Here is a 26,609-nt window from a genome sequence, read left to right as displayed (position 1 = left end):
GCTGTCGCTGTGCCTCTTTTTGACTCATTTGGACTCCATTTGACTTTGTAATCAGTCGAGAGTTCTTCTTATAAATATTATATGTGATAATAATCATAATATGTAATAAAAAAATGCTCGTTGGTAAATAAATAAATATAAATATATCGTTTCATAACAATTGAGGACAACATTTGAGAACAAAAGATTCCGTATTTTGTTGTCGCACATTCAATTCTAATTCTTCGCCTTCTACTTTCTCTCTTTCATTCACGCTCGCTCTCTCTCTCTCTCTGTTTGTGTGTCTACTTTTCTCTTTTCTTATACACATTCAATAAAATATGCACTCTCCATTAATTCACAATCGTTTATCTTTAATTTAACTTTGCATATCGCAATCTGAAGTGTATACATATACTATTATATAAGCATGTGTTCTTATGTGTACTCAATTTCTAGCTACTTAAATACCCAACTGGACTTACTGGGTACCAATGTGTTCCAAAGAACGCTTTCGCTTCGATTACAAGGCGAATTATTGAGCTGCCTCATAGACACTTTCCATACAACAAGGACTATGGGAAAGTTATTCGATTTTAGACGAGGAGATAACGTTTTTGGGAACACTGCTGTATTGGTATATTTGCGTATTTTGAAGTGCAATTGTCTGCAATTGGTTTTGATTTAATTGGATTCGTGCCACTTAAACGCCTTAATATTTACTTAGACAATACGTCACTATATAATATTTATATATATGTACACAAACATACATACATTCAAAGGTTACACACGCCAGAGAAATTGTTAACAGGTAATTCACATTAAATTCTCACATTTAAAATGCAAAAGTTTTCAATTAAATTTATCTTACTTAAGTATCTCGCTTATGCATTTATTGCATTCAGTAAATTGCCCAGCTGCAACCACTATCCACATGAATGATTGACCTGCAGTGCTCTTTGAGTCAGTTCATCATCCTTAGATATACATGCCCAGATCAACGTGAAAGTCCTGCAGATAGGACAACAGCTGGGAAGGTGTCGGACGCTGTTTTGGCTCGCAGTGCCAGCAGCAGTTCATAACCGTAAAACTGTGGGTCAAAGGCATGGGGTAGGGATTGTTTTTTGGGTTGGTGTAAAGGGTTGGTCGGTTATTGGACTACAGTTAAGTCTACTCACAATTCATCCGGACAGTTGACGGGCTGCTCCAGGCGGTAGCCGGCAGCCAAGTAATTGGTAAGCTCAAATATGTCCACCTCCTCGTGCGGCATCTGGGCGAGTGTCACCAGCTCCCAGTAGAGTACGCCCAGTGCCCAAACGTCACCCTGTGTGGTGTAGACCTTCTTCTGCAATGACTCCAGCGACAGCCACTTCAACGGACGATTCTCGTTGTCGCCCAGGCAGTCGTAGTCATCCGGAAAGAGATCTCGCGAAAGTGCGCTATCGCAAATCTTCACATACGCCTCCTCATCCACGCTGTGAATTGACATGGGAATTATACATTGTGCCCCCCACACCCCCTCATCTTGCCTGTGTACTTACTAGCAGTTACGTGTGGCCAGATCCTTGTGCACAATGCCCAGCGAATGGAGATAGGCCAACGCCTTGGTTATATGCAGTCCGAACTCGACCAGTTGGCGAGTGCTCAGCGCTGTGCTCGACTCCCTCGACTTTTGCAAGTAGCTGTCAATGACATAAATCACAGTTAAAGAAATATTTGTCGTCATCTCGAGAGCAGCTGCAGTCAACTCACATCTTCAGATTACCCTTGGACGGATAGGGATATGCAATCTCTGGCGGACCGGGCAGCTCCGTATTGGCCAACAAGGGCGCCAGTATGTGCTGATGACTGACGCCAATCAGCAGCGAGGCATCCTGCAGCAGGCAGGCCACCTGCGTCAACGAGGCACCATCGATTACCGTCTTGACCAGCGCATCGCATGTCTCCCCCAGCTTGCCCGCATAGATGCGACCGAAGGTGCCCTCCTTAATCAGCTGCTCGTAGCTCAAGGCGCCCGGCTGTACGCTGGGAATACGACGCAGACGCTCCTTGGTCTTGTCCCCATGACCGTGACTGGCCATAGTGATGGTGCTGCCGGTGGCAATGCCACCAAAGAGGCTGCCACTCACATTGCCACGACTGCTCTTTGGGGTCGTCATACTGCAGACCTGGCAAACGACAGAGAAAAAAGGGAACAAACTGGTTAGTAAACTTTTTAGACATAAAGGGCCATAATAGTTGTGACTTGACTTAATTTTAAAGTTGCTTGCAAACTATTTCTATTGATAGGTTAGGGTAAACTATCCTTTGATTGGTCAGATAAGGCAAAAGGTTCACATTAAAAGATTATTAAAGATAACTTGACCCATTAAAGAAATATTTAAGCTTGTTGCTTTTCATATACTTCCTGCTAATCTTTCGTGAGAGCTTAAATTCATTATGTATATATATATACATATATATATTGCGATTGTAACCTTGTAGCAATCAATCAAGCACATTTCATTTATAGAAACTGTGTTAGGCTAGAACTCATGTCCTATCAAAAAGTCTTCAACTCTATTTCTACACTAAAAACAAACTCTTTTTAGACAATTGATGAATTTTGGGATGTAGCAGATTGTAGTGAGTGGGGAGTGGTGGTAACTGGGTGGACTGGTGGCGCTACCGGCAGGCATAATGTAACAAAAAGGGCAATGAAAACGCAATTTCATCTGCCGGATTTGCATCTTTCAGTTTGCATCCGTTTACCGTTAGTCATGCACTTGGCTGCGCTCCGTTCATTCATTTTAATGAATTGAGTTCCGTTTCCGCTTGAAGGAACTGCTGATGTTGCCAACTGGCTGGCGTTGCCAACTCCGTCAAACGCTGCTTGCTCTGCCTGCGCCATAATTTGTGCATAAAGTAGGGAGTGTGGCCCATGGTGGAGTTACAAGGGAGTGGGGGCCACTGCTAGTGGGGTAGTGCCCGTATCCGCCGGGATAGCCGTAGTTGTCTTACGGCATGAATAATTTATTGGTTGGCAAAAAGCTTTAATTCGTCGAGCATTATGTTTGCATAGCCTTGTGCCAGGAGCCAGAAGACAGGCCGAGATACAGGGAACTGAGGAGGGGGAGCAGGAGTGGAAGGTGCAGGAGTAAGCAGAAGCCAAGCCCTCGACTAACAACAACAACAACAACAACAACAACAACAACAATGTGGAGCACAGCTGTAGGAAATTGCTAGCTGAGTTGTATAAACAAGGGCTTAGGAGGGATGGGCGGAAATGGGTGGATAGGGGCCTGAAAGGCACTCAAGATAAGCAGAGCAGATGGGAGATAGGGCAACAGCAGAAGCCGTAGCAGCTACTCTCTTTAGCCTTGCCAGTAGCTCATTTATTTTCATAAAATTCACACAGCGAAAATCATTTACCCGACCGGGATGGGTCTAAGGGATGGCGAGAAGAGAGAGAGAGAACGCTGGAGAAGGAATCTCAATACGCTGGTCTAATAAACTCAAGAAAAATCTCTTCATTTCTTTCTTAATTTGGTGTGGAAATTTACATAAATATGGCACAGCGTGTCTGCCCCATTTTTGCTGGGAAGCTGGATGCAGCAGGGCAGTGGTAGTTGGAATGGGATTTGGTTGCCACCTGAGAGACTCGCCAATAATTTCGTATATTAAAACAAACAGCTTCATTCGAGACGACACAATATGCGTGTGCTTGCCACAATATATTGTGGACTATTACGCTATCTCTACCTACATGACTGTTGGCAATTGTCCTGCCAATTGTAAGCCAGCAGGAGCAGCAATAGCAATAGCAACCAGTAGCAGCAATAAAAACAATAGTTGTTTGCCTTTTGTTGGGTCATTTTATTCATTATTGCCTTCACTGCCACTTTACTCCGACAGTTTGCCTGCCCCCGTACCCTCTGTCACATCTTCTTTCCCCCATCACACTCTCTCACTGTTGTGAGCCAGGCAATGGTCGGCTGTCCTTTATTGTACTTGTTTCTGCTGCTGCGACTGTCGCACAAAGAAAATTCAATTAAAAGGCAACAGTATCGCACTCCATCATCAAAGCTCTAGCTCCAACACCAATACCAGCTCCTGCTTTAGTTGGCTCTGGCCCGGCTCATCAACGCTCTCGCTCCTCCACGTCAGCGGAAGTTTGTAAATGCGGCGCTGGCAATAAATCCTTGTCGTCCAACTGGTCCAACGACATGCAAAGCGCTCAGCATACAATGCCACAGCTTTAGCCAGGAAAGGGGAAGGAGCGGGGGTCGGAAAAAGAGCGAGAACAGCAATGTCACCGACAGTGCGCAACAAAAGTGTCTGCGGACTGTACCGGCGTCGCTTTTATTGCACCAACTGTGTAAGGTCCTCTCCAGCTTGTTATATATATATATGAAATATATAAATTTGTATGTTTATTGCTTTTTTGTTGAGCATTATTTGAGCAGAGCGTTGTCCCCTAATGAGCATAGCTCAAGTGTAATTAGATTTCATGTAATCGGCTTAGTATTAAAGGCACTGTTGACTAACGCTGCATTAAGTCTATTTGGAAACTGTATCTGCAGTTAAGCTTATCCGGCTATATAGCACAGATATATAACAAAGCAGGTAAACATAAACATAAAAAGATACTGCATCTACAACAACGGGTTGTATCAAATTTTGGGAGTAGAATTTATGCAAGGGTGAACAAGCACGAAAATAATTAAATTGGTCATTAGCATTTAATTGAATGACCAAAGGTGGTAAATGAAAAAGGAAAGACCAAATACCTGCAATAACCTTGTTAAAACTAAACCACATTGAAAAAAAAAATACTCGTCTCGTAGAAAAACTTTAGAAGGCAGATTGAAATTGCCGCAAAAGTAAACATTTGCTGATTAAATGAGATTCAAATGGATTTATAAGCTTCTCAAATTCAACGATGTCATAGTTACCATCAATTATTGAAGCTCAATCAACTGATGAACAGCAACTTTGATGCTGATGACCAATTTCGATTGGAAAGGCAGCAGTGCATTTTGGGTAAATGAACCACCATCAGAGTGATGTATCCTGCATGCCGAAAGCTGAGCTATTTTTGTGAGGCATATTAAAAGTGCATGTCAAATAGACAATATTGCATTGGATTCTGCAGCTCATGTTCAAGTTGTTGTTGCTTTTGTGGGTTATTGCTTATTGCTTGAACCGAAAATTGGATACCATTCGTTGGTGCTGTCAACCGACTTTCTAGTCGCAGCTCTCTCATCTCGCTTTGCATTGACATCCAGATGAGATGGGAATGCCCGAGAGGAGAGAGGAATATGGCAGTCATCAAGGGGTAGAGATGAGGTTTGCTTGTTAGTATAAATTTGCACAAATTTAAACTCTATGCGACAAACAGGGTGGCAATGGAGAGTGTCAAAGAATAGCGAAAATAGAGACCAATATGGGAGAGAGAGCGAGGCTGGGAAGTGCGAGCTTCTATGTGTTGCTAGCTTGCCAACACAGGCGACACTTGGCAACACATAACCAACAACAGCCAGCTATACCAACAACAACAACAACAACATGGCTCAAAGCGTTGGCAATGTTGACGTTTGGTTTGCAGCTGTTTGGCTTTGTTGTGACATTTCTAATGACAACAGAACATGGCAGGCAGGCAAGCAGGGTAGGGTAGGATGATTGTTGAAGGGCAGGGGTGTTGGCTGCGTAACTGCTGGTGTGCAAATGACACGCACACACACATTCACACACATGCACACACCAACACTCATACTCGCAGACACACAAATTTCGGCTTGTACACTTGACAGGCGTCTGATTTGTTTATGTCACTTGCAGCTCTACGGCTACCCACACATAATACATACAACACACACACACACACACATTGTACTCGCTCTACAACCACAGCGCTGAGCTGCTGACTGGCTCGTAATTAAAAATGCTTGATGACAATTTTACCAACATTTCGTGTGCCTCACAGCGTTTTTGCCTGCAACACGAACTTTCAGCTCACAAACAACAACAGCAACCAGCAGCAGACAGAAACTACAAGCAGCAAGTAGCTGCAGCAGCACGAACTATAACAAGAAGCAAGGGTCCGAGACAATTTAAGTGTAATTTCAGCAAGCCACAGTGACACAAATAAGTGCAAAAAAAACAACGAAAAAATATATATTTGAAAATTTTTAATTTATTTGCGCTTACAACAAGAGAATGTTGGGAAGTAGTTAAGAGGTACCCATTGCTGGTTGTAGATTAAATATAAAAAAAGTTTGTTCTAACTAACTCAGTGACTAACTGACTGACTGACAGGTTGATTGATGACTGGTGATTATAGCTCAGCACATATGGAAAGAGTTGAAAAGGGATTACGAAACTTTCCCTTTGGTGGTAAAATATACAACACTGGAAATTTTTAGAATGCTGTTAGATAACCCTTTTATTATTTGTCGTCATATCGACTTCTCTTGAAGAAACATTTTTTCTTTGAAAAATCCATATTAAAATTTGATTAACTAACTTGATGTACCCACTGTGCATTCTCTTAATTGTTTTAAGCTAGAAAACGAAAGAAAATATGCAAATGTATGAAGCTGTCGCTTTTTCTCTTGCTGTTGCTGTTGCAGCCACAGGCAACGACAACGGCTGGTTACTACGGGGGAATACGAGCTGTCACCTTGGCATTACGATGCAAGCGGCATCTTAATGAACAGAAATTAGTCAGTTGACAAACGTAAAGTTTGTGCTCCAGCAAGAAAACCTGAGCTCGTAGCTCAATTATATTTCAATTTACCTGACTGCCTGCCAAGTTTGTGTGCTTGCTGCCCCTTTTCATTCATGCCATTTCACATTACCCATTTGCCAGCTGTGTTGAGTCGTTTGCAGTCGAGTTGAGTCGAGCCTTTAATCAAGGCTGGTGGAATTTTTAAGATTTTTTATTTTACTTATTTTCAACCAACTGAGGAAAACTCTCATTAATTTCGCATTTGGCTTTTAGCTATTGGCTGTGAGGAGAGTGAGTGTTCTAATTGGGTGGTGGTGGGGAAACTAATTTGAATTTTCGTTTGATTTATGCCTCATCGATTTGATGCATGGCAATTTGATGAGTTGCCGCCATGCTGTTGGCGTTGCCACCCTCCCACATTTTCGGTGAAACATTCGAACATTTAATAACAGTTTGGCAACTTTTTGGGCGTCTTTTGTTGTGGTCTTAAGCGTCTAATGCATAATTAAAAGGCCCGAAAGCCACGAGCCCCAATTAAAATTCTTAACCCATTTCGTTATCTATCACACGCACACATTTACACACACACATACACACACTCACCCGTACCTAATTACAGGCAATTACCTTTCAATTAAACATCGCGTGCCTGTTGACACGTCCACAGTTAAGTGTCTCTCATTAGGTATTCAATTGTTGCTTCGAAAAAGTATCTATTAATTAAATTGTTATTTAAAATGTTTTCGATTCTACTTTAATCTATTGATTGCTTGAGTAAGCCTAGCCTAACCTAAAATTGTAAATCGTAAGCATCGAAGATAATTGAATTATTTCTAACTTCATTGACAGCATTAGAGATTAAATAGGAGCTGGCAAACTAGCAGGTTAAGCGGCTTACAAACTAACGAAGCCGTTAATTAAAAGTGGAACTGATCAAATGAGAACAAAACATTTTTAAATTTAGTTTAGGTAGTCACACTTATTTTTTTGTAAATACAGCTATCAACCATAACATAAAACTCGCTTGAAAGCTGAATTTGTTCTCCATTTAATCTCTAGTTAAACTATAAGAAACTCTCGTAAAAGAAAAGTAAATATAAGTCGTAAGGCTTAAATCTCAACCGAGTGCTTTGTTTCCGTTCAGAGCAACTGCATGCTCGATAAAGCTTACTTCTCTTCTTTGCTCGTCTACTACAGATCAAGTGACACTTTAAGCTAATGTTATTTGTATATCAGAAGTGGACAACATAAGTTATTGTTGTCTGCACAGTTCAGTGTTTCATTGAACGAGCAAAACCATGATTTACGCATGGTCTCTCTCTCTCTATCCGCATAGCCCCAGGTAGTTAACACACACTGACCACAATGAAATCAGCCGAGAGCAACAAGCAAATCATCCATCTTATCGCATTGCCAGCATTCAGCGTCTACTCTAGAGCAGTGGGTGGTGTGAAAACCGCAGAGGCCTATGCCGTAAACTGCAGCTGGTCAAATCCCACACAGAGCCCATGTTGGACAGTAGAAACTCTCTCCTATTCTCTCTCTCTCTCTCTTTCTCTCTAACGATTTCTCTATGCCTGGGTAACAGGCAAAAAAGGCAACATCCGCTGGCGACTTCCGTTTGTCTCTCTGCGCTTGTCCCTCTGACAGGAAGTAATCAATAGTGTAATGGCAGACAAAAGCATCCGCCGCAGTTTGGCACTGGCCTGGTCCAGAACCTGCAGCTGAACTTGTCCACAAGCGCAAAGGGAAACTAGAGAGAAAAAACCAAAACAAAAAGTTGTGCAAAATTTGTGGAAAAAATCAACGGATGGCTACGCAATTTGTCAACCTTTGCCAACGGTGACTCCCCCCGTGGTTCCATACCCCCTCACCTGGCCAGACTTGTGTCCCGTCGCACATTAAATTATCCCCCCTTTCGACCCTGTCCTTTGTCTTGGTCCTTGTCGCAAATGTAAATAATGCGTTTTAATCAAAAGAACAACACTGGGAAATCCATTAACGGCGTACGTGCCGCACCCTATTTGCCCCAGTTGCCCCCAAGGAGGACAGTTTTCTGTACACACTCCTCTTGCCCCTCCCATTTTCTATGCCTTTGTTAAGGCCCAGGCTTAACTTTTCGCATGCTGCGTGCGTCATTTGCAGGTTGATTTACAAATTTCTTTAATGAGGCGACGACAACATTTTTAATTAGCACCTGTTTAGGTTTCACGAATCTCTCTCTCGTAATCTCCATAAAATACTCTGTGCCGGGGCGTGCTCCATGGAAATTAATTTCCAACTTTGCTCTATGTTTTCTCCTATTCTTTGCTCGTATGTTCCGCTTGGGTTGCTCACGCACTTCTTCAACTTTGCCCCCAAATGATGCCATTCAGATGCTTCGCGTGGCGGTGAGGTGGATCCTGTGCCAACTTCCAACCCATTCACTTAATGTAGTTGCTCGACATCTTCAACCGCAGCCGCCACTTAATCCCCTTCAATCCTCATCTCCTTCTGAGCTTAGTCCTAATCCAATATCCTAATGCCTTTTTATGTTTGCTTCGCTTACCCGCTCCCCGCAGTTAGTTGTTCTCCTGACCCTGCAATTGATTCATTCGAGACTTTTGTTGTTGTTGTTGCAATAATATTTTGCAAGTGTTTCTAAACAAGCACAAAGTCATGTTTCAACAGCTGTAGTCTGGCTTCCGTTCGCTGCTGTTGTTATTGTTATTTACCCTACTGTCTCCCTACCACCAACCAACCCTCCCCTCGCTTACCCATGCTTTTCCATAAGCTGTAATTGTTGTAGCTGCCGTTAGCTAAACTTTCGCTGCACATTAAAGCAATTTGGGCAACATTTATAGACTGATTTAATAGTAAGCGAAGCGAGTGCTTGCCGCTAGAATAGACACAGCGAGTGAGGAGTAGCGAGAGCAAGTGTGGGTAAGGATATGGATATTTCCACACAAGTGAGCAGATCAGGGCCGACAAAATTTCTGTGTGTGTGCACTTGGATATAATTGTTTGACTAAATGAGTGAGTTTCCACTCTGCGCCTGCCTCTGGCTCTGCATCTCCTTTGTCTCTTTGGCTGGTGCTTCAGTTTGCTTAACGCTCACATACACAGTCACATGAGTATGTAACAAAGGATGGATAATGGGGGGGTTATAACAAGAGAACAGCAATAATTATGGCAAACTCCTCCTTCTCGTCAGAGAGAGCCATATGCAATTTTGGGGCTCCACAATTGTTGAAATTCATTTAATTCTCCGTCGCATCCTTCAGTGCGATACGAGGATGACTCTTAACGTTGTGTATTATCCCAGACATCCCGATATCCCAGTTATTCATGTGAGTGCGTAAGTGAATCTATGTTTGTGAGTGCCTTTCACTGGGCATGTTTGTGGTTGTTCATGTGCTCCACTCCTGCTCCTCCTCGTCCTTCTGCTCCTCAGTCAAATGGCTCGAAACGGTTGCCATAATGACTATGAAATTGAAGTCTAAACAAACAGAAATCGTTTGAGCAAATAGCTGAGGCCAAACGAAAGCCAGGAAAGCACCAAGAATCAGATGGAGAAATGCTGAGGAATAAGCGGCAAATAAAAATTCGGAAGAGTCTCCATGGAAATTGAATATTTAATTATGCGTCGATGGAAATGGCGTTTGAAGATGGTGACGAAAATGGCCCAAACAATCATGATGATGGCGGCAAAGTGGAAGAAAACAAGAGGTGGGGTGGCTGACTTTGTTGTCTAGGAAAAATGTAAGCGTTGGTTCCTCTTGGGTCTGTGCAAAGTTTTCGTCAAAGCAACAGCAAAGAAGCTGCTAAATAATTTATTCTAATTTGGGACAGATTTGCCAAAGCCAAGAAGTTACAATTTCAGCGAGTGAAGAAGAGGGTAAGAGGAGAGTCGCAAATGAGTGAGAGAATGTATAAAAAGATTTGTGGACTATCATTAAATTAATTTGAGGGATTCGTATATGCAATGCTTGCTTGATGTTTGATAGCTGGTCTTGGGGTTTTAGTTGTGGCTTTCAGTTAGTTTAACTTTAGTTTCCTTAATTGCACTCAGCGAACATTTGGAAGAACAACAAAGAAAGGAAAATGAAGAGCAAGAGTTGCCTATCTTTATTTGTCTGGGTCTGTGAAGCACCTTTCGCTTATCTAAACAGACTCACACGCTTCCCCCAACTCTGTCAAATCCCCACTCTCGTATGAGAGCTCGTATCTATGTAATTTACCTCTGCCGGCAATGGGTTTGTGAATCGCAGCACAAGGTACGTGAGCATCACGCAAAACTTGCCCCAACCCCATTGGAAGCCAGGCAGCTGGCAACCCTGTCAGCCTGGCATCCTGGCACCCTGTCGAGTAAAAGGGAGAGTCGCATATTTATGAATGGCTGTTGTTTCGAGTTTAACGCACTTCGGGAGCTTTATCAGCTCGTAAATATAAATTAGAATTTAATTTTTATCGCCGAGGAAAGGTGGCTCGAGTGTGGTATTGGATATGGCTGCAGCCTTGGGAGCAATCGTCTGGTGAGTGCCACAAATTGCCACTGGAGTAGAGAAGAGTGGAGAGAATTGGCACTGGTGGCCAAGGCACCGACCGACCCACTGCAGGCTGAGCATCAACAGGATTCATTTCCATTTGTGCCTGGCACATGGCACGTGTCGCAACATATCAAAGGCATTGATTTACCTGAGGCCAGTCAACCCCCAGGAGGGAAATCGTGTGGCATCAGATTGAGAGAGAGAGAGAGGAAGTTGGATAGATTGGGACTCACCTGTGTTAGCTGCGAGGAGGTGTAGTAGGATATCCTCGAGGGACAGACCGATTCTGGCTTCGAGTAAATGGTCTCGCCGGTCTGGTCGCCCATTGGTAGCAGGGCGGTGGCATAGGGTGTGGGCGTGGGCGAGCTGCGGAAACCTATAGGGAAATAAGTAGTTTGTGTTCGATGACTAACATAATATTGGATTGTAAGGAGAGAGGGAATGGATGACTTACGGTCAAATATGCTGCACGACTTTTTGGTTTCCACCGGATATTTGTTGAGGCTGGCGATGGTCGCGTAGGAGCCGGTGGCACTCGGCGGTCGTCCGAGAGGATCAAGGCGAATAAATACGTTCTGATGACTGCCATAACCTGCTGTAGTGAAGCTGGTACTAATGGAAAGGTGAAGAGAAGAGTGGGTTAGTGTAATAAGCGGATAGATAATTGAATTGATGGGCCAATCAATCGGACTTACTGCAGCGAGTCCTGGCGCAGCTGTTTGCGAGCTCGCACATACATCATGCTAGCTACGAGGCCTACGGCGAGGACCAGACCCAAAGCACAAGCAGCGGCGCTCATCAGAGCGGGTCCCTGGGAAGGGGCGTGTGCTGGGGCTGGCGACTGGTTCGGCTCTGGTGAGATGCCTGCAATGGCAATAAGTAGAAACAACGATATGTAAGGATGACAAAGTGAGTGAGAGTGTTGGGATTTGAGCTTACCTTTGGCACAGATCTTGTTGCGCTTGAAGTGGAGCCGGGTATCGTTGAAGCGGGGAGGTCCTTGCACTACCATGTTGACATTCACAGGCAATTGGAGGCTGGCATTGCCCGTGCAGGGCAGGTAAACCAAGAAGGACTCGATCTCCTGCGGCACCAGGCCCTTGTGTGGAATGCTCAGCGTGGGTGTGCCCAGTGCGTCCTGGTCGTTGGCGTACTCGATGCTGATTGTGTAGCGCAACTGAGAATGGAATAAAGGGGGAGATAGCCAGTTAATGGAGTGCAAATCAAATTGCGAGTTAGATGAGAGTGAGGAGGGGAAGGGCTACTTACTGGATAAGCGATGAGACTTTGCCAGGAGAACTCCAGCTCGTGCACATCTGCCGGGACGGGGACGGTGAAGTGCATCGCGTATGTGTTAATGGCTCCCTCGTGAACGTAGAACAAATCCGCCTCCAGCCCTGCGAATGGGAGGCGAATGAGAATGTGAGAAGAATCAGGATGAGATTGGGATGCGGATGCATTCCAGGTATAAGGAGAAAGTTTATTTCACAATTTGCTTTGTTAGAAGTTCCCCTTGGAGTCTCAGTATGCGCAGTTTCTATCATTTTCTACTGCTGTGCAAACTTTGTGCATTTGTGTTTACTTTTTCCGCAAGTTGATGGCTCTGTTTCCCTCCCCTGCCACCTGCATCCACCTTTCAACTTCAACGGAAATTGATTTTCTCGACAACGCAACAACTGAGGGTAGCAGCGGATTGGCAGAGGGTGAGTGAAGTTCGGTAAACAAAACCCAAGACACAATAATAATCGAAATCGAATCCGTCACAAACAGGCAACAATGCAAGGGGCGTCAATTGGTTCTCGCTCTCGGGTGGTCTCAAATGACGCGCGACAGGCGACAGCGGGTAGCGGACGGATTTCAAATGGGGTGAGACCAAATATTAAAAGGTGTCAAGTGTTGTCTAACTCGATTGGAGGCGAGACATCAGAAACATCATCATCATCATCATCGTCATTCGCTTTGCTTTGTGTAACTCGTAACTAGCTTGGAAGCGCCCTAATCCCTGACCCCGACCCTGGCAGTAACTCATCCCTGCTGGCAGTGAAAGACGAGCTGTTCGAGTTAAAAAGACGTGAAATTAAATTTCTTCATCCGCTTTCATTGTTGCCACTGCCTCACTACCAAATTTCCCTAACTCTGCTCTTTCCTAGTCGGCTGCTTTATGGTGCATCATTTACTCCCTGGGATCAGGCTTAGTGGCGTTCGCATTTATCTTGGTTTCGCTTTGCTTTGAGAGTCGCAAATACTATTTACTCTACTCTACCTCCTTTCAGAAAGATACGGCGTCTGTTGCGGATGTTGAATGTTGCGTTTCCGGCGGAGGCAAGACTGAGTGAAGGACAACGGCAGAGCCGCGTATGTGAAAGTGCGCGCACTTTGGATAGAAGAAGAGGGGCTCAATTTTTAAAACAATTTCAAATCCAATTACAGAATAAGAAAAAGCATTTTTCGTTAGCTCCCTTCCATTCTTGGCTTGGCAAAGAACTTCCCCAATTCTTAAGCCATTTTTCTGAACAGTTTCATTTTGTTTTTGAATTTGAAATTGTTGAGCATCCCGCTGACTTCCTAGACTCTTCAAGTTAACCAAAGTGAGCTACTTTCCTTTTATTCCGTTTTCCGCTTTCCGCTGACAAACTGCACAGCTCTCAATGAAGCAGAAGAGAGTAAAACGAGAGGCAAGGTGCTGCAACTGCTGCTCAACTCTGCCCCTTGGTCTTGTTTTTCATTCATTTAGAGTATTCGTCACAGACTAAACAAAACACACAAACATAACCTCAAAACGACTCACATTAAAAATGCACAAGCACAGGAAAAGAACAATGTCATTCAGCCCGGAACAATGATGAAAGGATACAAACGGTGACAGAGGAATTGCAAGTGGGTTCTTGTAACCGCAAATGGAATGAGAAATGCACTTGTGACAAGCTTAATTAATTCAATTCTGATTGAAAACGGATGTGATTCACGTTTAGAGGGAGTTCAACTTTTCGATTGGCATTTCTAGCGAAATTTAAAACACATCCTGAAAGCATCTTTAGTTTCACTAGTCCCTTGTGCTAGCTCAGATAAAGAGGACATCCAACTTGGTTACGGGTCCAAGTCCTGCTCCGTCGAACTTTGGCCGTCTTTCATATCACACGCCTTGCACAGCTCCAACTTTGCCGTCGCCTGAGAAACTTTTGGCTCGTTCACAAGTCTTCTTCTCCTTCTGGCTTGCCCCAGTAAATTCCCCCTGCTGCCCGCCTGCCCATCCACCATAATTATAATACCTGCGATTGTCTGAATGGCTTCGCCGCACACACGTGACACTGCAACCGCAGACGCTCGCTGCCAGAGCTGGGTGAGGAGGGTGGAGGGTGGATTTGTGGACTGAGGCGGCAGGAGGAAAGCAGCGTCTGATTCCGACTTTGACAATGCCGTCACACAATTTGCATAAAAGATTAAGAGGATAATTAGTGTCATTAGATGGCAGCCGCTTTGAAGAAGTGCAACGTGCATTCCCTGAAATTATCATCTCTCTTACCCCGTCCCTCTAACCTGTTTCATTCTCTCTGGGTGACACCTAGACACGGCTTATCCCTTTGCAGTGAATGCAGTGCTTTTAATTGCCTGTGCTCCTGGAATCAGAGTAGAGCTCGGTACTTAATTGACACAGTTTACAAATCTCACACACCTTCTATTTCTTTCATGTTTTTCATTTTTCTTTGCAGTTTACTCAGCAATAAAGCGAATCGACACCAAAACACACTGATAAACCAGAGGAGGAGTTGGGGGTGAAGGGTCGAGGGTTGGTTTATTAATGTGGCGATTTTCGGGCTGTTTTCTATTCATTAAAAATAATTTTCTTTTGCATTAACTTTTAATTTAAAGGGAAATTCCCAGCCCAAGGTGGGAGAAGCTCAAGATGTTGGAAGGTCTTGTTTCTCGTGGGGTTTGGGGCCAAGAAATGTGCACATCAAAGTGAAACTTGTTGAAATTGCATTTTTACGCGCCCTTGCACACCAAGTTCTAGGAGGGGAGAAGGGGGTGGGGATGCGGATGGGGATGGGGATGGGGATGAAGATGGGGCAACCCTCCTGACTGGTGACTGACGCTGGCTGGTGTCGCTGGCAACATTGGGACGAAAATTGCTTGTTGCTGGGGCAACGCGATGGAATGGAAGGCAGAGCGGAAAATCTTCAACAAAAGCGTAAACAATATTTAATTTTAATGTTGTCGTCACTCCTTCGAAGGAGAAGGAATCGACATACATATAATATGTAGTATAGTTAGAGGGAGCAGAATAAAAATCGTTTAACTTATGCTGTGTGGAACTTTCCTTCAAATTGTGAGTAGACAGACATGTGAGGGCGGAATACTGAACTGATGTATGTACACGACTTTTATTACGAGAATGCATCACGTCAATCACAGTCAGGCCAGCAATAGAGGCACAACCGGAGAATAAAAGTATTTCAGAAATGTGCACACTTAAAAGGGGAAGGAGACTGGAGTTGGGGCTTGGAGATGGGTCATGCATCCCTGACGCGACTTCCACATGAACAAATAGCCATAGAGACATATGCGGAGGAGGGTGGGCGACCTGAAAACAAATCATGCAACAGAATGTCGCACGCGGGAGGAAGGGAAGCTGTTGATGAAAGGAGGGAAAGGGAAGGTGGGCGGGTCAGTTTGTTTGATTTCATGCTGCTTGTTAATTTTGAAATGGAAACAGACCGTGGGGGTGGCAAGTATTGCGGGGCGGGGGTGTTAACTGGTCGTTAAAAACATAACGAGTTCTGTGGATGGGGAAAATCAGAAGAAGAGGAAGGGTGACCGGAGGAAGTGACAGAAGAAATCTATGGGAATCATGCAAAGCAGAGGAAATTACAAAGAGCAACAAACAAAGTGGAAGATTCTTTGAGTTGTCGTTAATGAAATCCGATTTGCATTCAAACGGGAAAGGGTTGAGGATGTGCAGAGGCAGAGAGAGGGACAAAGCCGGCCGGGAGAGTGTATCATGCCTCAGCAAACTCGATTGCAAACCACCAGAGAAGTGCTACGAAGGGGCTAATATCAGAACAAGCTCATAAAGGAGCGGGAGGATTAAGATGGGGTCAAGTGAGACAGTGACGTTGGCCACTGTTACAGTTCAGAGTTGTGGGTTATTCGTCAATCTGGGACTCGTGTGGCACTTGTGTGGATTATTTTTATGCTGCTCAACTAATTGAAGTGCCGTGATTTGGCGATTAGGAGCGACGACTGTGAGTGAGCCTGCATAATGAGATGGAAGTATTTTGCTCCAATTACAGTTAAGTGCCGGAAAATGCTGTGCACAGCTAACGGACGAATGATGGAGTAGTGGGGTAGAGTTGGAATTGGAATTGGAACAGCTTCGACTCACATTTTGGAGCCATGAACCATTAATCAACGAGAGGCACGACGTCATTCCGCCCTGGCACGCCGAATGAATGCCTATTACTGTAACTAGTTTTCAGGATACAAATAGGAGTAGGGGCTGGAGCGGGGAAAGGGAGGGCTGGGCCTGACACAAGGTCGATCTGGAGGCACTTGAACGGTTGGCGCCATCAATAACGAGGCCTCGCTTTGAACAACAAGCTGCAAAACAACAAAACAAACAACAAAATGCTCAGCACTGGACTGTGAAGTCGTTAGCAATTGGAAGAGGGTGGAGGAGGGTAAGGAGGAAAGCCACTTGCAGCTGTCAACAGGGTGGCAAAGGTGCGAGGGTGACTCAGTCTTTGGTTCCGGGCTCCAGCCGGAAATCGATTTGTGTGGATTTGTTTTGTCGTGTTTTCGCGCAACTTTTGTGGTCGTCGTCGTCGTCGTCGTCATGGTCAACAATTATTTTGGAACTATTAATGACTGCGACGTGGTCTCCGCCTATTCAAGACCCCTCTACCAGGCCACTTCCCCACGCAGACATAGTCTGTTTGTTTTTCCTGTTGAGGAGCAATGAATTTGTTCTGTCGCACTTTGCCATTCAACTATTAATCATATCTATGGGGCGGGGTTTGTGGCCTGTCTGGAAGTTCTATCAACTGTCCCAACGATTATTTCTTAATCGATATGTGTTTTCCCACCCAGGAGACATAGGTCTGTGATGTAGACTTACCCATCAGTTTCATCACTTCATGGTGGCTGATGAAAATGTTGAGATATGCGCTGACCGAATTCAGATGACAAGTGAGCAGCGAGATCCAGACCCACTGCAGCAGGAAGTAGCGATTGGTGGCCATAGTGGGTAAGTGGGGATCTGCAACTTCTTCTCCTGATATGGTGTCTGGGTATGCTTATCTGCGCGCCAGACGTTGAATTAATAACTTGTCAGAGCATGTGTCGCCACAATTGGGGCTCATTTCAATGGAACCCCCTTTCTTCTGGTGGAACTGTCTTCCCCTTTGGCTGTATGACAGCCAATTTCAGTGTGTGGCAATTGAAGCGTTCAGGATGCACAGGCGCAGGAAATAAGGACTGAGCAATGGGAAGGAGACTTCCGCTGGGGGCACAATTTTGTCTAAAAGAAGAAGCGTTAAAATCAAATTCCAGCAACAGCAACTGCTGCTAACAGTTCCGGATGCGGCCACAAAGCGATGAGGATTCAGTCTGCCAAAATTTGGAACTTTTCAGCCGCTGCAGCTGCCTCTGACTCCCCCTTCTCCTCAGCTGTCGACTCTCCCCTTTTGCACACAGGGTTCAACTTTTCCAGTTTTGTTTTTGTTGCGGTTGTTTCTCTTGTTGTTGTTGTTGCTGCTGGATTCGCCTGTCGACTGCAAGCGGCATCAGCATTTTCGCATCTGACTCTGCTGGACTTTCGTTAGCTTTTTTATTAGCCACTCCTCGCCCTTGGCTACCTATTCCTCCCACTATTACTCCTTTGACCAACTGGTGCTGCTGCTGGTGGCTTGGTTCTTCTCGTTGGTGACGTATTCCCAGCTGGTCAGCAGAGAGTGGACAACAGTGACCAGTAGCCCGTTATTGGTGTCGAGCACGTGTCCTGGTTGTCCTCGTTGTTCTGGTGCCCTTTTTGTGTCGTCTGCTCGTCTAGTCGTGGGTTGCCTGGTTGGTTAGTTTGTTCTGTAGAGAGTCCTGTTGAATAGAAAGTGATTTAGTTGAGTTTCGGACAGTAGCTGAAGCTGAGAAGTTGAAGTTGATGTTGGTGACACTGTGTGGTTCGAGAGTGGGCAGTCAAGTGTGGTTGAGTGGCTTTGTTGTTTGTTTCGAATATAATTTGTGAATGAGGTTCTCAAAGAAAGTTCTCTGGCTGCAAAAGTAATTACAAAGTTGAAAAAAGATTAACAGCTTGGGGAATCGCATATGCATTTTCCCACAGTTTTAGGAAAGGAATTATGAGATTGCTCTCCTGATTCTCGTACGAGTTACTTCGACTGACGCTTTAATAAATACGTGTTAACATTTTGGTTCTGTGCATTAAATTATTGAAGAAACATTTGAAGAGCAAACGAGGTAAATAGGAAAAACTTTGGCTTTCGGATTTTGTGGTTCAAGTGGTTTTTCCCCTTTGTTTTCCCCCTTTTTCAGCTGGTTGCGTGCAGCTACACGAATGGATTTCCAGGTGCAGTTAGAGCCAGAACCAAAACAAAAACAGTTGGTTCTGTTGAAAAGTCAAGAGTTGGCATGGAAATAGAAAGGTGAACTGAAATAGAAGTGGAGGAACGGCTGTCAAGTGCCTCCGAAATGAAATTGTTGCCAAGAAACCGACCTCGAATTCCACCTGATTCTTCTTTCCCTCTTCGCGTTCTCTAATCTCCATGACAGCAGATTGGAAATTGTTTCAGAGTTTTTTGGCCACAATAAAAATCGAAATCAGAAAACTTTGCTGCTTCCACCACTACTTCATTATGTTTCTGATTCGCTTATCCTTTTGGCATTTCATGCCCATATTTTATGTAGCTATGGAAAACTGCTTAAAGCAATGCGCAATTTGCGGTCAAGGCAGATCGAGGCGTGGCAGCCGTGAGGGCAGCATCCAATAAATGTGCTTGGGATTTAATTAAACTTATCTGCGATGAAAACGGACGCCGCAAGGATGCACCAGGCGACGACTCACTTGATTAAGAGCCAGGTCATCAACAGACTTCAACGGCAACTCAATTCAGTACAGAAGCTGGCCAGGCAACCACAGCGACAGCTTCAAGCCAACTCCGGGTATAAACCCTTCAACAAATTCATTAATAATTCAAAAGACAAATAAGCACTTGTAAGTGCTCATGTGTGTGAATATGCGTGCATGTGTGTGTGGTTATATGTGTATGTATGGTTTGTATGGGTGTCTTGTTTGTGTTGACATTGCGAGGAATGTAACTGATTTAAATGGAGCAGCCGACAAACAACCGGCAGCCGAGCAGTTTCCATCCAATCTCCTTCGTTTGCACCCCACCCATCCTCTCTCAGCAGTAAAAGCTGCCAAGTCGCGAGCGCGTGGAAAACATTCGCTCAAGGATGCGTTGATTCTCGTCGTCATCGATAACATATTAACGACGTCAACTCAATCATAATCAGGACGAAGGAGGAGATGGAAAAATGGGGAAGGCAGAGACTTTGATAGGGAGTTCGCTCTAGGCAGCAGGAAGCAAGTTATTGGGGAGACCCAATGCTGGCAATTTTCTGCTTAGTCACACGCACCATCAGTCAGTCCCAAACCTCAAGCCATCGACTCCTAGTCTCAGCTGTCACGCCCCTCGCCTCCCTAGTCTTGCGAGTGACAAATTGAGCGACGGGTTTTGTCTTTGGGTTGAAGATGATGTTCGGGGCGCTGACGATGATGATGTGAGTCTTGGCAGTTGTCTCAAAAAACTTTTCAATTACATGATTCGCTGTATAATGAATAATCATCTTTCGTTTCCCTACAAGCCATTATCATTATCGCTATAGACTTTCCTTCTCCGCCCCTTTTGCTAATTTTTGCTGCACACAATATTTATTGATGTTCTTCATTGTTTGGCTTGAGTATATTTACAAACATTTCCCGTTTATCGTTCATTTCGGTACAGCAAATCAGGGGCGGTTTTTGGGTGGGTATAGGGAGACGAAACTGCCTTGGGGCGTGGCATGGCTGGCAGCTGAGGCTTGTTTCAATTATAAAATGGCTTTCGTTTCTAATTGAATCGTGAGTTTGAGTTAAGCAAAGTTAATATTTTATTTCCGCCTCGTTGTTGTTTCAATTGCAGGTCCTCTCACTCCAGTTGCTCCCTTTTGGGGCGCACTCTGCCCTCTGCTGTTTGCCAAGCTCCCCCATTTGGCGACTTTAAATGCCAGATTCGACTTGCTCCCGTTTCCCATTTCCTATTTCCATTTGCCATTTCTAGACTCGTTCCAATTGCTGTGTTGCCAAGAGCCGCGAGGCATTTGCTTTTGCTTCAATTGCAGACACAAAGGATGCCGTGGCAGGGGTAGGCGCAGGGGCTGCTGTCTGCCTTCGCAATTGCTGTTTTTGTGTTGTTGTTGTTCTTCTTATTGCTGTTGATGATAAACTGGCAACAGATTTTATTGCAAGCAAAAGCAGTAGCTGAAGTCGCCTTGGCTATTAAGCTGCCCCAGAAACCGTACATAAAAACCAAAAAAAAAAAACTAAATTTTAGCTCTTGAGTAATTTGACATATTTGTATTTGCAAATAAACTCGATTTCAATCCATTGCCCTGTGGCACTTTGTTTGGCACTCATTTCGCACATAGCTGGTCGCCATTTGCCCCAGTCAAATGTTGCGTCATTTCGCTCATTAACTTTAATGGAAAACTGCCACAACCCGCAACATTGCGCCAGTTTTAATATGCAGCAAACACAAATAAATTAATACAAACAGTCAAAAGTCAGACAACAAAACTCGTTGAGTCAAGAGGGGAATTCAGAGGAGGCGCTTGTGTAAGCGACTTCATTAAACTAAACGTAAATATTATACACAAAAAAAAAATAAATAAAAATGGAACTCACAGTAATAAAATTCAACTAGAATGAAAACTGTTTCCACCTGCTTCTCGACAATGTTCCAAATAAATTTGCAGCTTTCCATTTTGATGGCTGATTAAAAATAACGAGCGACATTTGCATCTGTTTACCTGGCAATGACAAAATGTTGTCATTATACCTATGGAACTGAATATAAATAGAAGGGTATACTCTGTCTTGTCATTGGATTGTCATGTTATGTTACCAGATATTGACTGATTTTAAGTAGAAAATTCAAGCATTGGAAGCACCTGAATGTTTTCTATTTGTTAAAGCTGAGCCAGACTATCTCAGCCATACTTTAGCACAGCAATTCTTGCATCATTTGAAGAAATCACAGCACAGTTAAGAATGCGTAATTAATCATATTGAGTCAAAAGGCCTATTCTTCACTCCATAATTACTGATTCCAATTGTAATATTATGAATACAGCCACACATTTAATGCATGCATATTCATAATTAAATTTGCCACAGCTGGCCTGGGTATATTATAGTTGGGCACTTCGATTAAATGTCATTTGCTGGTTATTGGGCAATTACTGCGTGTGGGGAATTAAGGAGAGTCGAAGCTCTATGTACGTATTTAGACCATTTCTGCCAGCATTTTGTGCTGGATAGGCCTAATGTCCAAAATGTACAAAGTGTACAAAGCGTTCGAAATGTTCGTCGGGTTGGCTAATTTGTACAGGCAATTAATTTACATTTGGGCCTAGGGCGATGGCCATTATTGTGTGGTGCAGCAACGGATGGAGAGGTGGTTGTGCCAGCCATTTGTGCGATTTTGTTACATTTTGGTGCTCTCCGCTCTGCAAGTAAGGAATACATATGTAATATTGAGGGGCTAACAAGGCAAAGTGGGGTGTGGAGAGAGAGACAGAGAAAGAGAGAGAGAGAGAGAGAGATATATAAAGATAGAGACAGACGATTTGTCGTTTGTGCATAGCGGAACATGTGTAGTAAATATCGCAACTCCATGGACACTAATAAAGCCTGTGGCTCAAATGGTGGTTGAGCCTGGTGCTGATATCGCTGCGGTGGTATTGTTGCTGCCTGTGGTATCGGCTCTGTGTCATATAATTTGTTGCTATTTAATGGACAATTTGCAATGAACTCGAATAATTTATTTAAGGCTAGAAGCGTGTTAAGTCAATAACTAAAAGCTTAAAGCTTAAATAGATAAGCACAAACTTCGCAATTAGGAAAATTAAACACAGATCCAAACACATACTTTCAAATCCATTGCAACAGAGATTCAATAATCAGACTTATAGAAGGAAACTATCCCTTAGTCAGAAATACATTACAACATAGAGACTTTAACGTTAAGTCCCTCATTCACATATTTATTTTAATTTTAAACAAATGCCGTGACTAAAAAAAATGAATAAAAAATAAAATATTTGAAGTTCATTTTCATCCCATGCAGTAATTATTATTTTAAGTTCTTGCCATAAAATATCTTCATTTCGCATAATATAACAGTTCCAGCTTAAATAAACTTTTTCCACGCGCAAAAGTTTCAAGTTAATTTAATGAAACCCACAATAGTTTACTGAATACATGTGTGGTTGTCACGAACTTCAGTTGTCTGTGAGTCATTTTAATAATAATTTATTTAAACATCACTTATATAAAAATTCAGTTGAGAAAGTTGAAGAATACTACTTAGAACAAACAAATAACTTGCTTAATTTAAGTACACATTTTACTTTAATATTGCTGGAAAGAAAACCTTACATTTGACATGAAAACAATCCCAATTATGTTTTATGAGCGCTTTTCGATAACTCTTACAGCCAGTGGTCGTCTGTGGCCATTTCTCTCAGCATTATGTGCGGCAAATTTATTATTATGGCCGAGGGAATGTGACACAATCGCAGCCAAGCGATGACACTTTTAGGAGCCCTAAACCACTCAACCACCCAAACATCCACCCATCCTCCCACTCGAACCTAGGATTGTTGGTGTCTGGCTGTAGCTTTTATCTGGCAAGTGCCATAAAAAGAAATAACTCGAATCAACGACCCATTTTAAAGCCTCGAAATGTGAGCCGGGCAATTCCCACGACAATGGCTGGCAATAATCATTGATTTATTATGGCTGTCGTTTGGGCTTATTAAAATGATATCTCAAGACAAAGAATCATATACAGATTTTGGATTTATGACCTTAAACTCTTTGCCATAGCTGAGTACAATCTTGAGGAAAATTATACCGGGGATTAAACGCATAGAACTCAAGTATTCTTTTGACCTTTTTAAGTTATAAGTGCAATGGAGATTGGGGCAAAGTCCTCTCTAATTGAAACATCGAGTCGTAAAGCCGTGCCACAAAGTAGGGCGCTAAGAGCGTGCCTAATCTATGCATATTTCTCAAGTTGGTCCCATAATCAGAAGCCGTCCACTTAGCAGGCGACCCAAACTAAGGCAAACAAAATGAGAAAACGAAAAAAAAATAACAGGAAAAGCGAAGGGAAAAGAAAAGAAGCGGAGAAAACTGTAGCATATATTGCGGGGCAACATTTAGTTGCACTTTGGCAGGGCCCATTGTTGTACCTAATGTTTGCCCATTTATGTTTGAGGCAAGCTCGCGCGCGTGACTCCTGGCCGAGCACTTAGGCATTCCATCAGCGTGCCGCATGGCGTGTCTGGGGCGTTAGCGTGCCAAAATGTTCGAGAGGAGTACGGCAAGAAGGGGTGCGGGATGCGGGGTGGCAGACTATTCAAAACTGTCCAAGCGCAGCGCAGGATTTGCATAACTTTACGCTTTCTCAAGTTGTTGTTGTTGCTGCTTTAGATTTGAACGGATTTTGCGGCCATTTACTTTCGCTTACTTATAATAGGACGCAAGCATTACTTGTATACCCTGTAGTACTATCAGAGGATGTGCATGACGAACTAAAGCTGTAAGTTATGTGCCTCAGCTCTTTTTTTCTATTGTTTGAATTGTCTACTCAACTCTATACAGCTCTAAATTCTGTACACATATAGTTTTACAGGGCATTTGCCATTACTCAACTTGTTTGGATTGGCCTCTTTGAAACGCTGGCCAAAAGCTTTTAATCTGTCGCACATTGCAATTAGTGTCAACGCTTAGCACCAGACACTCCTCAAACAAAAATACACTGCGAGAAAGTTATGAGTCATCATGAGAATTCATGGCTACAGAGAAAATGCTAAACTTGTATAATACCAATTACAATTTTCTATATAAAGGTCCGACCTTTAATTTTAATGATATAATTACTTGAAGAGATTTTCAAAAAGTGGTAAGCGTTGTAAGTTTTTTGAAACTTGTACTTATTAAAATGTAAGTGTAAACTTCAAATTTCAAAACCAACTTATTATCTTAGGTTCTAGTTTATCGCTTAGTGTACTTAACTCACACACACATACACACACTCGTACACATTTATATATGTGAGTAAGGGACGAATGGAGAAAATGTGAAAATATTTATTTAGTTTCACTTTGAAGTGGGTCGTCTGCTGCCGTCCCATCTCGATCCGTGCTGGCTGGTTAGTCACGGCTGCTGCATTTGGATTTGAGACGCGTTCGAGATATATCCTCGATTTGTGTGTGTGTGTGTGTGTGTGTGTCCGTGCGGGTGTTTAAGTTGTTTTTGGAGTGTTTGAGTGTTGAAAAAAGTGTTTAGCAAAACACATTAAATGCTTACTTATCAAAACACAATCAGCTTAGGCGCAGAGTCCTCTGTCGTGTCCCATATCCTGTGACCTGTGCGGACTGTCAAATGATATGAAATGTTATGCTTTTAATCCTTTCATTGCCAATTCGACACAGACGCGTGCGGGCCTGATGGCCAGTTAACACGCACAACACCAACACACACAACACAGACACACTCGCACAACTTAATCCTTTTGGCTGAGACACAATTCACACTTTTATTTGCCTGGATGGCAATATATCATTTTTCACAGGACAATGCCAATCGTTGACAGAAGCGAGCAAACGAACGCGCACCAGCGTGAGAGGTAATGAGAAAAGCGCCTTGAAATTTAAGCGCTTAAGAGCCCATTTAAGCCTGTCAACATGGCTCTTGGGCCACTTGGGGCTCAGTGTCCTGACGCGCTTCTGGTTGTCACAGCACGCGCGAGCAAGCCACGGGGCAACCCACTAACCGCGAACAAGTATAATGCTGCTGCTGCTGCTGCTGCTGCTGATATTGATAATGATAATGATGACGTCGACGATAGCGAGAAGCACGTTCTGCGTTTACGTTTATTAATGATTTGGTTGATTCGGCTGGATTTCGAAACTAGTGCAATATTTTGCGGTTGCTTATAAGCTGGACGGAGACTCACGTTGTTTCACTGCTGCTGAACTGCCGGCGATTTTGCAAGTTTTTGCGCGTGTGCTTTTCGCTCCACGACCGACTGACTCTACCGGAAAGCTGTGTGCGACTAAACGTTGCACTAACCAGCCGGATGGCTAGAATATCGAAACCCCCCCAGGAAACACGAAGTGACCCGAAATTTAACTTCGTTTCTAGCCTGTGTGGGCACATGCGCAGTTTGGCTTGAAATATGCCGGTTGCTCTGGGTGGGTTTGGGGGTGGTGTGGTTGGGGGGTTCTGCAACAGCAGAAAGGACAATTGTTTGCTGGCTTGCTGCTGTTGCCACATGCAACTGTTGCGCATTTTTTTCAAAATGGGCAAAGTGGAGCATTTGTTATTGTTGTGCTTTTATTTTTATTTATTTTTTTGGCTTCTCTCGTTTTTTTTGTTAAGAGAAAGAGAGAGAGAGAGAGGGAGAGAGTGGGAGAGAGAGGGAGAGCGAGTTGCTGGTCAGTTTCGGTGGCCGATTGATTTCTTTTGGAGAAGCGATAAGCTAATAAGCATATCACATAATTTAATAATAATTATTGGAATATTATTACAAGGCACGATTAATTGTATAACACGCAAGTGTGGGCCTCATATGAATATGCATATGAATAATAATAATTGTTGACTTTTGCCTTTGTCAATTCATTAAGAGTATTACCGACTAGTTAATTGGTATACAACTGTTAAGGGTGTTCTGATTAATATTTCTTTATGTAGTAATAAAAGCAATATTCGAATGTAATCGAAGAATTTTTGTGTAGTGCATTTTCATGCAGAGCTAATGCAATCATTGTCGTTGCTAAATATTTGTCATTGCCATAGTTTCAATTGCTTTGACAAGATTTAGAGCTGTTTTGTGGGCCAAACTGCAATAGAGAACGAGGCATGCAACGGAATTGGGCTCTTGTTTCGTACACACACTTGCATATATTTAATTGTATTTCAGTCGTATGCATGTGTGTATGTATATGTGTGTGTGTATGTGTGCGTGTGTGTGTGTGTAAGTCAATGTGTGGCTGTGACAAGTAGCCCTATTTGTTGCGCTACAAATTCAATTTGTCACTCAAAAGCC

The 26,609-nt window shown here is 43.5% G+C and overlaps 1 protein-coding gene across 1 annotated transcript; it reads right to left on the bottom strand.

The window, feature by feature from the left end:
- Window positions 1-101: 101 nt before the first annotated feature.
- Window positions 102-24,979, bottom strand: LOC6561014 (tyrosine-protein kinase RYK). Its single transcript, XM_001986805.3, has 12 exons — window positions 24,866-24,979; window positions 17,790-18,309; window positions 17,336-17,737; window positions 12,490-12,617; window positions 12,160-12,397; window positions 11,916-12,084; window positions 11,675-11,832; window positions 11,454-11,596; window positions 1,735-2,150; window positions 1,524-1,664; window positions 1,161-1,457; window positions 102-1,072 (listed from the first exon to the last, which is right to left on the bottom strand). Exons 3-12 carry the CDS (start codon window positions 17,457-17,459, stop codon window positions 961-963), a joined length of 1,926 nt encoding a protein of 641 aa, XP_001986841.1. The 5' UTR covers window positions 17,460-17,737; window positions 17,790-18,309; window positions 24,866-24,979; the 3' UTR covers window positions 102-960.
- Between the last annotated feature and the right edge of the window lie 1,630 nt (window positions 24,980-26,609).

Source organism: Drosophila grimshawi, unplaced genomic scaffold, assembly GCF_018153295.1.
Source record: "Drosophila grimshawi isolate 15287-2541.00 unplaced genomic scaffold, ASM1815329v1 contig_1369, whole genome shotgun sequence".
Classification (NCBI taxonomy): domain Eukaryota; kingdom Metazoa; phylum Arthropoda; class Insecta; order Diptera; family Drosophilidae; genus Drosophila; species Drosophila grimshawi.
Note: the sequence above shows the minus strand (reverse complement) of the source record. Positions and strands in the feature narration are given on the sequence as shown.

What these genes read in the sequence shown, in the direction of transcription:
- LOC6561014 (XM_001986805.3), bottom strand. Translation starts at nt 17,459, where the DNA reads ATGGCCACCAATCGCTACTTCCTGCTGCAGTGGGTCTGGATCTCGCTG. An exon ending in TCCAAGGGTAATCTGAAGAT is followed by an intron (nt 1,665 to 1,734) that starts GTGAGTTGACTG and finishes TGTCATTGACAG; the next exon opens with CTACTTGCAAAAGTCGAGGG. An exon ending in CTGGCCACACGTAACTGCTA is followed by an intron (nt 1,458 to 1,523) that starts GTAAGTACACAG and finishes GTCAATTCACAG; the next exon opens with CGTGGATGAGGAGGCGTATG.